The sequence below is a fragment of the Cervus canadensis genome, chromosome 18 (genome assembly GCF_019320065.1).
Source record: "Cervus canadensis isolate Bull #8, Minnesota chromosome 18, ASM1932006v1, whole genome shotgun sequence".
NCBI lineage: Eukaryota > Metazoa > Chordata > Mammalia > Artiodactyla > Cervidae > Cervus > Cervus canadensis.
The window spans coordinates 62430045-62446724 of record NC_057403.1 but is presented as its reverse complement, the minus strand read 5'-3'; the positions used below and the strand labels follow the sequence as shown (position 1 = coordinate 62446724).

At 45.1% G+C, this 16680-nt stretch overlaps 1 protein-coding gene and 1 non-coding gene across 5 annotated transcripts in view; one reads left to right on the top strand and one right to left on the bottom strand.

The window, feature by feature from the left end:
• The first annotated feature begins 2416 nt into the window (after positions 1-2416).
• ZNRF1 (zinc and ring finger 1) overlaps positions 2417-16680 on the top strand; it is an 83845-nt gene continuing 69581 nt past the window's right edge. For all 4 annotated transcript variants that reach the window (XR_006263265.1, XM_043435462.1, XM_043435465.1 and 1 more), the window contains exon 1: positions 2417-3366. Coding sequence is in view for 3 of the 4 variants with exons in the window: in XM_043435462.1 (XP_043291397.1) it covers positions 2943-3366 (424 nt within the window). In the remaining variant the exon portion in view is untranslated. The remainder of the gene's footprint in view (positions 3367-16680) is intronic.
• LOC122421891 lies at positions 10645-10751 on the bottom strand. Its single transcript, XR_006263692.1, has one exon. It is a non-coding gene; the product is annotated as a U6 spliceosomal RNA (small nuclear RNA).

The window sequence follows — 16680 nt, the reverse complement described above, 5'->3', positions numbered from 1 at the left end:
GACATTCTTCTCTTCCTGAAACACAGCTAATTCCCCACCCCCACCCTGCCTTCCCTGGCTAATCTCCAACTCATCTTTTAGGTCTTGGCTTAGAATCACTATGTCTGTGCCTGTCTCCTTCCATCAGCGCACGGTCTTGAATTCTCACAGCACTTACTCATTCATTCATTTCATAAACATATATTGAGTGTTGCTTACTTGCAGGCACTGTTTTAGGCTTATCTACCACACTGGAGTGTCACTGCCTATGTTGATACCTCATATATATATATATGTGTATGTGTGTTATTGCACTGTAATGCACAGATTGTCAAATTTACCCTTTTAAGTGTATAATTCAGTGCTTTTTTTTTTTTTTGTATATGCACAAGGTTATACCACCATCACCATTATCTAATTCCAGAACATTTTCATCACCCCAAAAAGAAACCCAGTAGCAGTCATTCTCCATTCTCCCCTCCCTCCCTTCCCCCACCCCCCACCTTTCTTTCTGTCAATAAGTTTGCCTATTCTGGACATTTCATACAAGCGGAATCAGAAAATATATGGTCTTTTGTGACTGACTTCTTTTTTTTTTTTTGTGACTGACTTCTTTTATTTAGTGTTTTCAAGATTCATTCATGTGGTAGCATGTATCAGCACTTCATTCTTTTAATGACTGAATAACAGGCCATTGTATGGATGTATCACATTTGCTTTATCCATTCACCAGTTGATGAACATTTAGGTTAGTGTTTCTTCTGAAGCCCTATGAGAACAAGACTCCATATGTCTTGCTCACCATCATATCCCAGAACCTAGTGCAATGCCTGGCACTTATTAGAAATTCACATTTGGGGAATTCCCTGGCTGTCCAGTGGTTAGGACTCTGTACTTTCACCACTGGGGGCCCAGGTTGGATTCCTGGTCAAGGAACAGATTCCACAAGCCTCCCAGTGCAGCCAAAAAAAAAAAAAAAAAGTTCATATTTTGTTCAACATTTAAAAAAAAGTGTTGTATGAATAGGTATATCAAAAGCGAGTTAGAAGGCTACAATACTTATGGATTATATATTTATCTCCTCAGTAGAGATCTGTGGAGGGTATCCTCCTTTCTGCACAGTACTGAACTACCCCCTCTTCTTTCTTCAGGGAGGAAACTGGGTTAAATTTAACCTTTCTTGTTTTTCTTCAAATCACTCATTTGGATCTTAGCTGAATACAAATTCCCCATTTGGAAACTTACAGATGACTTTTTGGGTATTAAAACATTCTGTTTTTTTCTCCATCATTTCTCATACAGAAATCTCAACTTCCTTCTGCAGGGCTCTTTGCTGCTTGCAAAACCCTCCTATTCTTTCCAAGCTGGTCACACTGGGACAATCAATACCTATGACAGATCAACTTTTCTTTTTTTAGTTTTAATATTTCTTTACACCCTGTTTGGGCTCCTTGATTTGTTAGTATCTGACATTGAGAACAAGGAAGTCAGTTAGACCAGGGACTGAGTGATAGTCCTAGCCAGCACTCAGCACTTAAAAGATAGATGTTGAACAAATGAATGAACGAAAGAATGAATCACTCGAGTGAGTGAATGTGAGTATGTGAGGGAGACATTGAGAAACACAGACCCGGTGAGCAAATATTGGGTACCTGATGTGTCCCAGTCCCTGCGATGCATACCTGGATAAACGATAAACAAAACAGGAGTCCTTCCTTGATCCAGGGAGTTTCTAAAATCACTCGTCCTAGCTGCATTATTAGATTTCCAAGTCTGTTATCTTTTTGTTTTTTGTCGTACACCTGATGATTTTCAGAATCGCATTTTATCTAAGGATCTACCCATTTGCTTAAGTCCAAAATAGGAAGTTCTGATCTACTGGCAGCAAAATATGGAATCACAAGCACCCCCCCACCCCCCAGCCCTGTTTAATCCCGGAAAAACTATCAAGTCCCAGAACGCTAAGCTTCCTGGTGTTGGAGGTGCCAGGACGTTGAACCTCAGATAGAACGGACAGCACGTCCAGCAGAGGGTGCTGAGGGTGCAAATTCGTGCCGGGAGGGGAGCTTGACCAGTGACCCTCGGGGCTAGGTAGGCGTCTGGAGTCCTTTCTCTTCTTCCCCGGGTTTCCTTCCCACCCCCGGGACCACCGCCGCCCCCCGCCCACGGGAGGATTCCCCCTGAATGACCAGCTGCTCTCTGGGGCTTAAAGGTGCCGCGTCGCCTCTCGTTCAGACCGCGCGCGGCTCGGGTCACTCCGGCCCCGAGGCGGCCGGGCCGGGCCGGGTGGGGCGGGCGGGGCGGTCGAGACGGTCGAGGCGTCCCCGCCCCGGGTCCCCGCCCCGAGTCCCCGCCCGGCGCCGCGCGGGCCGCGAAGGGGTTAACGCGGGGGGCGGGGGCGCCGCCGCGCCTGCGCGCTGCCGCCCTCCATTGTCTCCGCGGCGGCGAGGAGCGCCGGCGAGCGCAGCCCGGGAGCGAGCGGCGCGGCCGGCGGGGCCCGCGCGGCAGGGCCGAGAGCGCGACGCGAGCGCGGCTTCGCGAGCTCCGCGGGCCGCCGGCGCCGCAGCCCGCCCGGGCCTCGGGGGTCCGGGCCGCCGTCCCGGCCGCGGCGTCCTGAGGCGGCACGCGCCGGCGCCCCCGCCCTCCTCCTCCGGCGGCCGCTGTCGGGCGGGCGGCCTCCTCCCCGCGGCGCCCGGCCCTCGGGAGCCCGGGGGCGGCCTGGGGCGCGCTGAGCCCGCGCACCGCGCCTCTCCGGACCGTGAGGGGAAACATGCGCCGGGCTTGGGACGCCTGCAGCCCGTAGTCTGGGTCCCGCCCGGGTCCTCTCTTTTTCCTTCTTTTTTCCTTCCCCTCCGGTCTCCTTTCTGCGCCCCCCGTATGCCCGCCCAGCCCTGCCCCCGCCGCTGAGGACAGGGGGAGGGTCTCGGCCTGCAGGCTCCCGCCCCGCCGGGGCCCGGGCGAGCATGGGCGGCAAGCAGAGCACGGCGGCCCGCTCGCGCGGCCCCTTCCCGGGGGTCTCCACCGACGACAGCGCCGTGCCCCCGCCGGGAGGGGCGCCCCACTTCGGGCACTACCGGGCGGGCGGCGGGGCCATGGGGCTCCGCAGCCGCTCGGTCAGCTCCGTGGCGGGCATGGGCATGGACCCCAGCACGGCCGGCGGGGTGCCCTTTGGCCTCTACACCCCCGCCTCCCGGGGGGCCGGCGACGCCGAGAGGGCGCCCGGCAGCGGAGGGTCGGCGTCCGACTCCACCTATGCCCACGGCAATGGTTACCAGGAGACGGGTGGCGGTCACCATAGAGACGGGATGCTGTACCTGGGCTCCCGAGCCTCGCTGGCGGATGCTCTACCTCTGCACATCGCACCCCGGTGGTTCAGCTCGCACAGTGGTGAGTCCGCGGGCGCTGGAGGCCTCGGAGGGTGGGGTGCCAGGAAGGGCGCGCCGAGGTGCCCCGCACCTTCGCACGCGTGCACGCAAAAGGTCTGGAGGTAGAGTGCGCGACCTGGATCTGGCTGCCGTCCCCTTGGTTCCCGAAGCCAAGGGATGAATGGAATACCCACCCTCTAGAAATGAGGCTTTCTGAGAGGCCGAGGAGAGCCAGGTGTGTTAGGACTTAAGGCGTTGGTTCACTTGTGGATGCCTGTTGAAGTCTCATTCATTGGCCTCCCCATCCTCAGAGAAGTCTGGCTGGTAGCAAGTCGGCCTCCGTGCTTCCTTTCTGATATTGCTGCATTGTGCTGGGTACTCCGGTAACACAGAAGGATCCAATTTGACCGAGCATCTCAGACAAAGGGTGTGAAAAGAAAATTGGGGCCAAGTGGGGTTTGGATGAGGGCAATTGCTCTTGCTGGAGAAGTGGGTGCCCAGTTTTGCGGCTGTGTTGGAAATCTGAATTGTTTAAAATGGAGCGGCCGCCAAACTGCTGCCATAGACAGGTGTGGCCTGCTGGTCGGAGGGCCCAGCCAGGGAGCCTCCCTGGGAGGCTTTGCGGGACCGGGGCTCTGGTTACCCGTGCTGCATGCAGTAGCAGCTTTGGCTCAGTGACTCTTGGATCCCTCCATCTTTTTTCTTCTCCTCCATGCTAAAGTGCTTGGGTATTCTGCATCTTTTTGTGTCCAAGACATGGCAGTTCTCTTGCCCGGCTGTTGGCACATGTCAGGGGGAAAGGAGGAGTCAAAGGACCTGGTTGAATTCATTTTGTGAACTTCTGGTGACAGGTCAGCAAAAAGCTGGAGGAGGATTTCCTAGACTCTGGCAGGGCAGAAAAGACACTGGCAGGCGCTTCTGGAGGAAAACAGGTCTGTCTGCTTAGCTAACCTGAGAAACCAGGTTAGGCCTCTAGAAAATTGGTCAGAAGGGGTGTGGGGCCGCTATTTACTAATTGCAAGTTGGAGTGAAGAAGTTAGCATATTCAGACGCCTTTGGGCGACTTCAGAAAATTTAGATACTGTGTAGAAGAAAGATTGCTCTATGGAGGATTTATCTGTTGGATCACTGCTTGCTCTTGTGAAATAGGGGAGACACTTTGGATCTCTATTTCTGGAAGTAATGTTCTTTTTTTTTTTTTTTTCAATTCTTTAAACTGATTGTGAAATGATTTTTAGGGAGGAATAGTGACTAATTTAGGTTAATCCTTGAAAGTGGCTTTTAATTGCTAGGATGGAATTTTAATCCCTGTACAGATGTCTAGATATCATGGACTCTGCCTTGGAGAGATGTAGGGCTTGATTACCTCTGGCACTTTCAGACATCATTTGAGCAGGTTTAGACATCTTGAACTTAGTAATCTTCCTTATAAAATTTGGTCCAGAAAGGATCAGGTGTATTTTTGAGGTGATTGTAAGTTAAGTTTTTAAGAGAACTGTCATTAGTGTCTGAGTTTAAACAGAAAATCACTATAAGGCGGTTCTCAAAAGTCACAGGTAGAATTTTGTGTGTTGCAGGAATGTAATCTTAGAGAAGGAGTTCCCTTTTTCTGCTCAAATTTCTTGTCTGTCTTTTACCAGAAAGTTCTTTTTCCTTATTCCACCACCAAGTTCCATGCTGGAGTTATGAGCTTGCATTTGGATTCTAAAATTCAGACCCCTCAGCTGTAAAACCTTAATTTTTTTTTTCTTTTTCCAGCCAGAGGTTAGGAAGAGCCACTGAACCAGGGACTACAGGAAAAGTTGAAGCATATTAATCCCTTTGAGGGGTTGACATTAAAGTGTGTGTGTTGGGGGCGGCTGTTAATATTTCGAGTAATATAGTCATCATAGGGCCATCTTGGCCTTTGGCAGGACATTGGACATACCTGGCTCTGCCATTCAGCACCCACACAAATTTCAGAGCGCTCTTGGTTGGGGCCGAGTGTCACCTGATTGAGAACCACTGCCTTAGGGATTTGTTGTTTTATTCGAGTGAAATAATCAGTTTTTCCTGTGCAGCTCATTTGAGAGGAACTTTGATGCTTCCGCTCTTCTGCAGCGGTGGTTCTCTCTCGCCTTCTGGAACAGGCCACAGGTCCTTCCTTCCAGGACATCCCTTTCCTCTCTTGTTCGCCGCTCACTTGAGACGTTGAGAAACTTGTTTCCATCCTAGGGCCTTTGGGTAAGGTCCCAGCAGTTCTCACTCTTGTGTCTGAGGAGCAGAGGAGTAAGGATTTCAGGGCACGGTTGACTAGGTGTCTGGAAGTTGTTGTGATGTCGTTGTTTGTGTTTCCAAGGTGCTTCTGGATCTCTTCATGGGCGCAGAAAACAGTTGTCTGTGAAGTAAGTAAGGGAGTTCAGTGAGCACTCCTCCTTCTTGGAGGAGCTGAGATCTTGGATGAGACAACTCAGCTCTTTTAAGTCTTTGTTATTTTTAAAATACAGATACAGCCTCTAAAGGTTGTTCCCCAGATCCTGCGAGGATACACGGCAGTCACATTTGCCTTCGCCAGGGTTGTGACCCTAGCTTGCTCTGTCTCTTTTGCCTGGAATGCTTTCCCTTCTATTCCGTACATGGATAACCTTTTATGATCCCTTTAGGCTTTACTTAAATTTCTCCTCAGGGACCACTCAAAATTGCCTCCCTCCTGTCAATCTCTCCCATCACTCACCTGTTACCTTAACAGCACTTAACACACTTTAGTTATCCATACACTCTTTCTGTTTACTTCGACTGAATATTTACTCCCTGAGAGCAAGACTTTGCCTCTTGATCACTGTTGTGACTCCTACACTCCGTGTTCCAGGCACAAATATTTGTTGAGTGGATGAATTTGAATGCTGTATGTCCATCACTCACCACTGTAACAGTAGGAGGTAAAATGTTTTTATTCCCATTTTACAGGTGAGGAAACTGAGGTGTCGAGGGAGGTTAAGGAACCTCCACAAGGCCAGACAGCTAATGGGAGGTAGAGCTGGGATTGCAGTGCAGGCCTGCCAGTGTCAGAATCCACTTGACCTCTTAGCCATTACCGTCTGCTTCCTCTCATCCTGAAACACAAGGAAGCTGGGGGACCTTGTGGCAATCTCACCGGCCTGCTTGTCAGAGGGCTGGGCTCCTCTCCTGCTTGGGCTGCTCGGCTCCTTAACTGCCTGACTTGTGACCTTGTACAAGTGAGTCATTTCACCTCTAAGTCAACCGTGTCTCCACCTGTAAAATGGAGATAATACCTGCTCTGCTTACCTTGCCAGGTCACTGTTGTGGTCTCAGGAAAGGGTGTTTACGAAAGCCAAGTAACATGGAATGGAAAGTGGTTATCTTACAGGGGTCACTTCTGTAGTTCTCTGCCTTCTTTCACCTCCTCTGAATCTGCTGGGCAGAAAAACTTACAGTCGTGTGAACTCTTTGTCCAGAATGAAAGCAAGTGCTCTCTGCTGAAATCTGACCTGTATTGAGGGGGCCATCCATAATAACTAGTGCCATTTGAGAAGAGCCGCCTAATAGAGTCTGAGTCCCTTCATTTCCACATTAAAATGTGTTTTGCTGTAAGGTTTTTTTACTCCTAATGGTTGCTGGGTGGTATTCTGGAGGTCTGGTCATCCTTTTATAGTCCTGTTTAATTCAGAACGCAGATGGCCAAGTGTGGGGGAGATACAGAGACCACCATGTTGGAAGGAAGAGGTTGCCCGTTTCCTGGGCCTGAATATAAAATGACTGGTCATCGAGATCTCCCTCCGCCTTCTTAGTCATATGTATGTATGCACGTGCATGTTCAGAAAACTAAACTGTTCTCTGTGGTCACCAAGCCACCAGAGGGGCCAGTAGAAGGTGACTTTTGGTAAGTCTTTGAGTCTGCCAGCAGGATATCTCATGGGTTCTGTTTTGCTGGCACTCTGGGGTTCTCAAGTGATTTGATCTTCTCTATTCTTAAATAATTAGAGTTGCCAATTCCACCGGAGTAGATCAGAAAGCCTCTTTGTGCCTCACTCTAGGTGTGCTGGATATAATGGTCCTTTCCATGGTTTCTGGAGAAGGAAAACCATTCCGTGGCCTCCAAGTAGCAGGATGAGTCCTTGCCTTGCAAAAGTTCTATTCTTAATGAAGACTAGTTTTTTTTTGGGCGGGGGGGGGGGGGGGGGGAAGACTTTTTACAAAGCAGAAGTTTTTAGTTCTCTATTACCATGAGGGCTTGTTTTCTATAAAAGAAAAGTAGGGTTCCCTTGAGGAGAAGATAATTTCTTGAAGGTCACAGTTACTTCTTCCTCATTGAGGTTTGAAAGGTGTTGCAAAAAAAAAAAACAAAACAAAGTGGTTTCACTCTTAAATGTGTGTTTTATGGGATGTGTACATTTTGCCATTAAACAGAGATACACCCCAAATAGGTCACAAGGAATACTCTCTGAGCCAAAGCCACTCTTTACCAGAAATGCAACTCTAGTTGCTTTTGGGAAAAGGAACATGCTTTGTATTTTACAGATGTGATATTCAACCCAAGTTTATTGGGCACTTATAAACCCAATTTTAAAACTAAACTTCAATTTTGACAGTTTCAAAATTGGGAGAAATGTCATAGGGCAGTGGTGGTAACTTAAATGGGCTCTTGGTCTCGCTCTTACTAACCCTTAAGTAGGGGGTGTTTTTAATGACTGGGTCACTGAGGTTGTGGTACCAAAATCTTGAAGTTAGTCCAAAACTTAAATCCTGTTCCTAGTCTTGTGAGGAATGCATACAAATTTTCATCTGTCTCTTTTCCAAGCTTTGTCATGGCCTGTCTCAATCAGATGGTTCCTAGTGATTATGGTGGGGGTAGGCTTGAATATGAGACCTGGCAGATTTCACCTCTGAATCTTTATTTCCTCAAAAGGTCACATGTTTATCCTTGAAACCAACAGTTGGGTTCCTGATTTTGATAGGCTGAATGGATGAGGGGTGAGTTGCCGGTGTGAGTGAATAACCTGAAGAGCAACCCTCAGGTGTGAAGCAAATAAAGAACAAAGTGGAATCTTAAAGCAGCAGCTGGGGTACTGAATAGACTGGCGAGACTGTTTACCTTGAGATCTCCCTGGAGTTGCTGGAATTGAGAGTACAGCCTTGCTCTGCTGGGAGTAAAGAGGAAGGAGGAGTTGGCTTTGCCCTGTAAAGTTAGAGGAGGCATGGTAAGAACTTACAGTGCGCTCCCAAATCTGTAATGAGAAGGAGGCAGATACAAACACTGATCTCTCCTGATTTCTGTGAATGGTTCACAGAGTTTTCAAACTTGACTCTGCCCAGTATTCTCCAGAGCCTCGTTAACAAATGCAGATGGCAGGACCCCACTCCCCGAGTTCAGTAGAACCTGAATTTGTCACAAATGATCCTAAAAATGTAGTCAGAATACCCTCTCTAAATGAAAGGCACCCCTACCATGGATTTAACTTTTCTCTCCCCAGAGAATTCCGAATGCTTTTCTTATGCATTCATCCCTTTCAACATCTCTAAACTAGATTCCCAAGTGGAATCCACACAGATCTTCTCTTCTGTTGCTCCCAGAGGGTGTATTCACCCAGCAAGACCATTGTTCAGTCTTTGCCCGCTTTCTTTCACTCGGTACAAAGCGTTTTTCTCCTACAGGCAGGCCTGAGCCGGTCTGCCTTGGTCCCCAGTTGCTCAGAACAGAAAGTGGTTGTGGCAGGGACCCCTCTCCTCCTGTGCGCCTCCTCCCCTGGTTTTTCTCCTAAGGCGTGTTTGCCGTTAGCTGCTTGGCTGCAGGAGGGCTTCCTGAGTTACATCCTCTTTCTTCTATCCCCAGCCGGGAAGCTAGACAAGTCAAGATCTTAGGATAAATCCAGACTTTAAAGTGGACAAAATACCTTTTTCATTTTATTTTTTAACTGACAAAGTATGAAACCGTATGTGTAGATCTGTTGAACTAAGACACTGATGTATTCAACTGAGAGTGATTGCTTCCAGTATACCTAGGGGCCGGGCATATATACTTACGATGAAGATGATTAGCATTACTTTGTTCTTTCCAAGAATCCTTACTTCCTCACTCCTCTGAGAGAGAGTCTGAATCCTGCAGCCTGTGGAAGATTTGACCTTCTTCAGCGTTCCTCTGTTGAACACACAGACAGATTCGTGTGCTTGTCCATGAGGCTGCTGCAGGGATGGTCTCCTCTTCTTTCCTCAGTCCTGTGTCTGGGCTGGGGCAGGTCATCTGTTCTTTGTGTTTCCAGTCAAGAGCCTACCAAGAAGAAATTCCTCATATGTGCCAACACGAGCAGTCCTCTTCTCAATGGAAATTGCAAAAGAAAAACATTTGTTTGAAATTATCTTTGCCCTTCAGTATCTTTGTCATCCCTAGAGCCTCTGTTCTTTCTGGTCACTGAACACTGTTTTCTGGATGCCTCATTCACCACTTGTTTAACCCATGTCTGAAATTCATCCTAAGCCAAAATGTACTTCAGGAAATGTAAGTAAGAGTTTTTCCTTCTTGGTCTTGTTTTTGTCTGTGAGCTCCAGGACATTGACACTTTAGTGCTGTTTTAAGTAATTTTTAAAGGCAACGCTGGTGACCGAAATGTTATTTCTCCCCCAGAATAATTTTTAAATCTGTGTTATATTTGAGTGTTTTTTTTTTTTTTTTTTTTACCCAAAGTAGAGAATATAGAAGAATGTTCCATGCTGAAAGGCTTTATGTAGACTTTGGCTGTTGAGGTGTTACCTTAGTCTCTGAAGGATGATCTTTGGAGAAACCTCTCCTTGCATTTCTGTGTATGTGGACTCTTGGTGAATTACACTCGGCTTGCCATGGCTCCAGCTTGCTTATTGGTCTTACCTTCAGCCCTTTACAAAATGTAATTAAATAAGCCATGCTTCAAAAAGAGTTATTCTGTAATTAGTCACCTCTGTATTGTACAGTGTCTTTTAAGGTCGAAGTTGATTTTTAGCATGTGGAGAAACTTAAATCTGGAGTTGCCCACACGATCTGAGACAGAGGTAGGAGGAGAATGCAAAACTGAGACCCCCCAAGACCTTAGCCAACTTGGTCATTTTGCCCACATTTCTCCAGTGTTTGGAGAACACCCCTAATCCCCCACCCCTGCTGAGATGGTGCTTTTCCTTAGAGAAAGCTATTAGGATTCGTTATCGTGATTCCCACCTTAGTACTCCAGGAATCCTGCAAGGATTTGAGGGAGCCCTAGGGATTACAGTCTAAACTGATGGAGCACTTGGTCTACCATCAATACAAATGAGTTTTCTTTTTTTTTTTTTTTTTAAAAATATGGAATGCTTCACGAATTTGCGTGTCATCCTTGCGCAGGGGCCATGCTAATCTTCTCTGTATCGTTCCAACTCTAGTATATGTGCTGCCGAAGCGAGCACCAAATGAGTTTTCTGTAATATTGTTTTATTCGCTTTAGATCATGCACACTTCTAATACCCTCAAAGGTACAGCGCCATGTAAGTCAGCTTTTCAAAGGAACTTTGTGACAACACTGCCCACTACTGTGATAAGCATTACAGACTAAACGTTAGATTTCCTCAATCCTGGTCAGAAATGGCTGAAAGAGTCATACCATTGTAGCCAGTTGCCCTGGTGAACTCTGGTTAAATTCAAGGCCTGTGCTCAGGACTGGCTTGCAAGCTAGCTGCCTTCCATCTTAATATCTGAACAAGCCCAGTCGTGTTGGCTGTGTTTAATCCATCCATTTCCTACCTTCTCTCCACCCAGAGGCCAGATGCAATGTAAAAGAATAGTGAGTCTAAGCATCTCCAGTATTTTGAGGTATAGGAATCTCCTATGAAGTGGCAGGCCTTTGAGAAATAGTATTATGAGCTGTTCTGTTTTTGCCCTGGCTTTGGAAAACCTTTGGATTCTTCTACTGAACATTTGTTTGAAAAAAAAAAAAAAATCTTTTTAATGAAACAGTGTGAGTCACAAAGCAGCCACTCCTTCTCATAATAGCATTTCTCACCAGGGGAATTTTTGGTAGCTGTTGGGGGAGGATTTGAGTAGGTTGTGGAAGATAAGTCCCTCGGTCGAACATAACCAAGGGGCTGCCATGTCGGAACTCTGGTGCTTTCCGGGCTGACAGCAAGCCTTGAATTCAAAGTGCAGGGCAGCAGAATAGAATGGGGAAGGCCTGTGCTCAGAGAACTGTCAGAGTCCTGACCAATGAGATTGGAGTTTCAGCATTCAAACTCTTCATTAAAACAGCATTGTAGTGTAAAAGGATCAGGAAACCGAGTCCTTGGGTTGGAGGGCCTGAGGCTGTGTACTAGAACGACCTCAAATCCCTTGTATTTCTGGATCAAGGGATGACTGTGGTCCTGATGATGAGACTCGAGCATGCCTCCTTTTTCACACTGTGAAATGGTGGCATGGTTCCTGGCGCTGACCACCTCAGACAGAGAGGATTTGCGCAGGGTCTGCGCTCTTAAGACTTCAGATCTAATAAAGCACTTAGAATAACACTCAAAGGGAACCCTTGAGCCTTTGTCTTTGTGGGATGGTGAAAAGGGGATGCTCGAGACACCGAGACTTCAGAACAAGCCAGGATTATACTACCGGCACCCAGAATGCCTGTCTTCAGCCTCTCTGCCCGCCGGAACCCGAGTTTTCACTGTTTCCAACTTCAGTGACTTAACAGTACTTTGGTCCTCGTGTCTGAACCACGTCTTATGTAAGCTACAGAGAAGGAAAGTCTGAAAGGTTATTACAACTGTTGAGATTTGCTTTCCTTTGGAAAGTCAGAGCTGTCTCCATTCCGTGTTTTCCTGGCTTTGTACTTTTCTTCAAAGCCTTTTACCAGTTCCAAGTCTCCAGAGCTCAGTGAGGGGGAACAGGAAGCCAGCGTTTGATGCCTAAGAGCCAGCAATAACTAAGAGAAAAGGGCAGAAGCAGGGAACTGGGAGGGGGAGTTGTGGGCCTTGAAGGTATCCAGGCCTCTAGGATTATGGATACATCCTGCAGAGATGACTTTAACCAACTTGCTCAAACAAGGAAAAAGCAGTAGGAACCTCTGTTCTGAGAATTCACATTTCTCTTAGATGGTATAGTGGGGCTCAATATTCTTAATTGATGACATGCTTACAAAATGCCTTTTGCCTAAGGAGTTCAAAACAATTTCTTAAAAATGATGATCACTTTTATAAAATAGCGGAATAACTTTCCTCTCTTTTCCCGGAGGGTCCCCAGGGTACATCTTGTCATGGGATCCAGGCTGGAGCCTGACCCTTCCTTTTCCTGTCCGTTCACATTAGATGAACTCTGTGAAGCCCCAGTCCTGTGACTGCAAGATGGAAGGGTCACAGGGGTTCGTTCTATTTCAGTTTTGGTTTCACTTGCACATTTTAGGAAATCAAATATTGGTGTGACTCTGAGTAGGAATTCTTGTCTCTTGGAATCTTTTCAAAAATGAGCTGTTTCAGGCATTCAAGGGAGAATGTGCTTACCTACCAAGCAGATAAGTGAATAGACATTATAGATGTAACTGTATGGACCTCAAGCGATTCATGTTTCTCCTTCCCTCCCAAAGGTAACCTCTGCCCTGACTCGCCTGTTGATCATCCTATATATGTTCCTACTTTGTACTGCCTGTTTCTGTCCAAAAGAGTATTTACAGGATTTAACTTAAACTTCATAATGTCTCATCTTTATATCTCTGTCTATAGATAGACCTCAAAATTGGATTTGGGATCTGTAAATCCACTTTACTATTTGTTGCTCTAGCACATTCATTTTTGCTGCTCTTCTCTACTGTATGAATATAGCACAAATATCACCATTTATCCACCCATTCTCTTGGATATCAGTGGGTATTAAAGTTATTTTCAGTTACTTTGAGAATATTTTGCTGTTTCCTTGCATATTTGAGTGAGAGTTTTTCTAGAGTACATTCTTAATCATGAGATTGCTGGGTCATAGGCTCATCAAGAGGGTCTGACTCTTGATTAAATACTGCCCAGTAGATGACCAGTGTGCTGGTACCAATTTTATACTCCCCAGATAGCATATATTCACTTGTTCCATGTTCTTGCCAAAACTTGATATTGTCATACTTGAATTTTTGGCAAACTCTAGTTAAAGTGTGAGATGGTGTATCATTGTGATTTTTGTTATTTATATACTTGATATAATAAAATTTACATATAATATGCTAATGTATTTTTAATCATCATGCTTGTTCTTGTCTTTTATCCATATTTATATTGGATGATTCATCCTTTTCTTACTAGTCCATATAATATGAATTTGTGTTTTTGTTTCATTTGTTTCCAGGTACACATCTGAAGCATATGTCATACAGATGTATATCTCCCAGTTTGTGGGTTATCTCTTTATTCTCTTTGCAATTTCTTATGGTTAATTTACCTTTAATATATATCCCAATGTTTTCCCTCACGGCTTATGCATTTTGTGTCTTAAGAAAGGTTGTCTTTCCTTGAGGTCAGAAGAGATAACTTATATTGTCTTCTGAAAGTTTCTGAATTTTGTCTTTCATATTTAAGTCCTTAAGCTATGGAGATTTAAGTTGTTTGAATGGGATAAGATAAGGGTATCTTTTCCTTCTTCCATATGAATAGCCAGCTCTCTCAACAGCAAGTGAGGAATGGTAAGTCCTACTGATCTGTAAAGCTACCTTTATCAAGTTTCAAAATACCTCTATCAAAATAATCAAGTTTCCTTCCAGGCATAGGTTTGTTCCTGGGCTTTTTGTTCTGTTCCATCAGCCAAGTTGTCTATCCTTGTGCTAATACTTTCTTAATTACTGTAGTTTTGTCTTGCTGTGTGGAAGGGCAAATCCTTTCAACTTGTTATTTATTCTCTTTCAAAGCTGTGTTGTCTAAATAAAGCTTTCTAGGGGACAAAGAAGGGAATCGGATAGAATCAGCAAAATGAAGTACACAGTACCAGGAACTGCTCTGTTTATATCTGTTTTTCTTAATGACAGGACATCTGGCAAACTGACCCTAGTGGGCAGTTTCATATTTTTTCCCCTACTATATTGCACAAACAATAACATTTCCCTATGTCTTTGTATTGCAAGCAGCAGAATAAACAGTTCTGTATGTTACAGACAACAACAATAAAAACACAAACTGGTTAGTTATTTTTGGTGCCTTTTGCTTCCATATAAAATTTAAAATCAGCTTTGTCAGCTTCTGTGGGGAAGGAACTGTTAGGATATTTATTGGAGTTTTACATTGTGTCTTTATAAAATTAGGTCTACCCATGAACCGGATGGGAATGGACTTAACAGATATAAGAACAGAATTTTTCTTTTTTAACTTTTTTTAAGCTTTGAAATAATTTCAGACTTACAGAAGAAGAAGGCAATGGAGACCCACTCCAGTATTCTTGCCTGGAAAATCCCATGGACGGAGGAGCCTGGTGGGTTGCAGTCCATGGGGTTGCGAAGAGTCGGACACGACTGAGCGACTTCGCTTTCACTTTTCACTTTCATGCATTGGAGAAGGAAATGGTAACCCACTCCAGTGTTCTTGCCTGGAGAATCCCAGGGACAGGGGAGCCTGGTGGGCTGCCGTCTACGGGGTCGCACAGAGTCGGACACGACTGAAGTGACTTAGCAGCAGCAGCAGACTTATAGAAAAGTTGCAAAATAAATATTGCATTTCCATTAGCCAGAATTTTCAAATGTTACTAAAAAGGCTTAAGTAATTGAATATCCACTAAGTTCTTGACTTTGCAAAGCAGCATAAAGTCCTAATACGTGAAGCATCTCAAGTCTGAGGAATGTAGATTGATCTGTTGCTAGGAGTGGGAAAACCACATGATGTTAAAGTGACGTGGTGTCTGAAGGGGTGGCTAGGCCTCACGTGGAGGTCTGCTTTCTTCCGAGTTGGTCTGTGTCCTTATATGATCTGATGTGTATCAGGTCCCGGTGTGTGCTGTGCTGTGATCTCATCTGGTACAAGAGGGGCTTCTTGCTTTCAGTTGAGAGTCTTAGACAGCTGGACGCTGGGTAATTCCGGTCAAGTCTGCCTCTGTATCACCTGAGAATGTCTTTTGGAGCCCTGACTTGTCTGAGTCAGAGGTTCCTGTATGGGGGATGCCTGCAGTGAGACTCCCTTTCATGGAGGACACCTATGCTTACCACTGTATCACCAATGCACACGAGACACCCCTTCTTGGGAGAGGCAGTGTGGGGTGGTGGTTAAGGTTAAGTGAGGCTTATAATAATTGTATCTTTCATATGTACTTTGTATCAATTAAATGAGCTTATTGACATATCCACCTCTCTCATAACAGTGCCCAGCGGATAGTAAGTGATCAGTAAAAGTAACTTCTTTTTTTGTTTTTCCCCACCCCCAGCCCCAATCCCGGGGGCTGCCCCACCCCCAGCCTAAAAGTAACTTCTTAATGTCTCTGGGTGAAGCTGAGTAATTATCTAAAGATCTCGAATCTTTTTTCATTAGATTTATCCGTAGGTACCTTATAGTTTTTGTTATTGCTGTAAGTAGTAGTTTAAAATTTTTTTATAACTATTTCAGGTTTCTGGTGTATTCAGCAGACTTGCTGAACTCATAGGTCTAATAGTTTTAATGGAAAGCATCTACAGAGAAAATCCGAGCGAATCGCGTTGGTAAATAATAATGTTTCATTTCTTCTTTTCGGATTCTCTTGTGTGTCACGCCTCTTTCCTACTTTAGGATTGCTGACAATTTCCTGTGTTAAAAGGTTTATTTGAATCTATATAACCATGGGCATTCTTGTTTTCCTCCTAGTGAAGAAAGTGCTTCTTGCATTAAAAGCATTGTCTGTGTTTTTGTTGGTTAGCCTTCATTCCCTCAAAGGTGAATTCCTTTCTGTTCTTAATTTGTTAAATTAAATATTACAAATGGCTATTTTATCAGATTTCCCCGTGCATTTATTGAGATTGTTTTTCTTTATTATTTCACATACTTTTTCTTTTGGTCTATTTTGTTTGGTATTAATGTCAGTGTTCTTTTTGTAACTGTTTGCTGGTGTCTTTTCCTGTCCTTTTATTTTCAGCCCCTGTCCTAATGTCTTGGATGTATCTTCTGTAAATGACAGATAGTTGGATTTTTTTTCAGGCTAATCTGAGACTGTTTCAAAACTCTGAGTGGGGGGAAAAAACTCTGAGACTTAATTGGCACATTTAATTCATTTAAAAAATATTGTGAATACAACTATATGTTAATTTAATATCTTACTATATATATTGTTATTTTGTGTTATATATCATGTGTTTTGTTTGCATTTTTCTGCTTTCCTTCTTTCTACTATATAACTTGTTTTCTTTATCACCATTTGGGAACTTTCAAT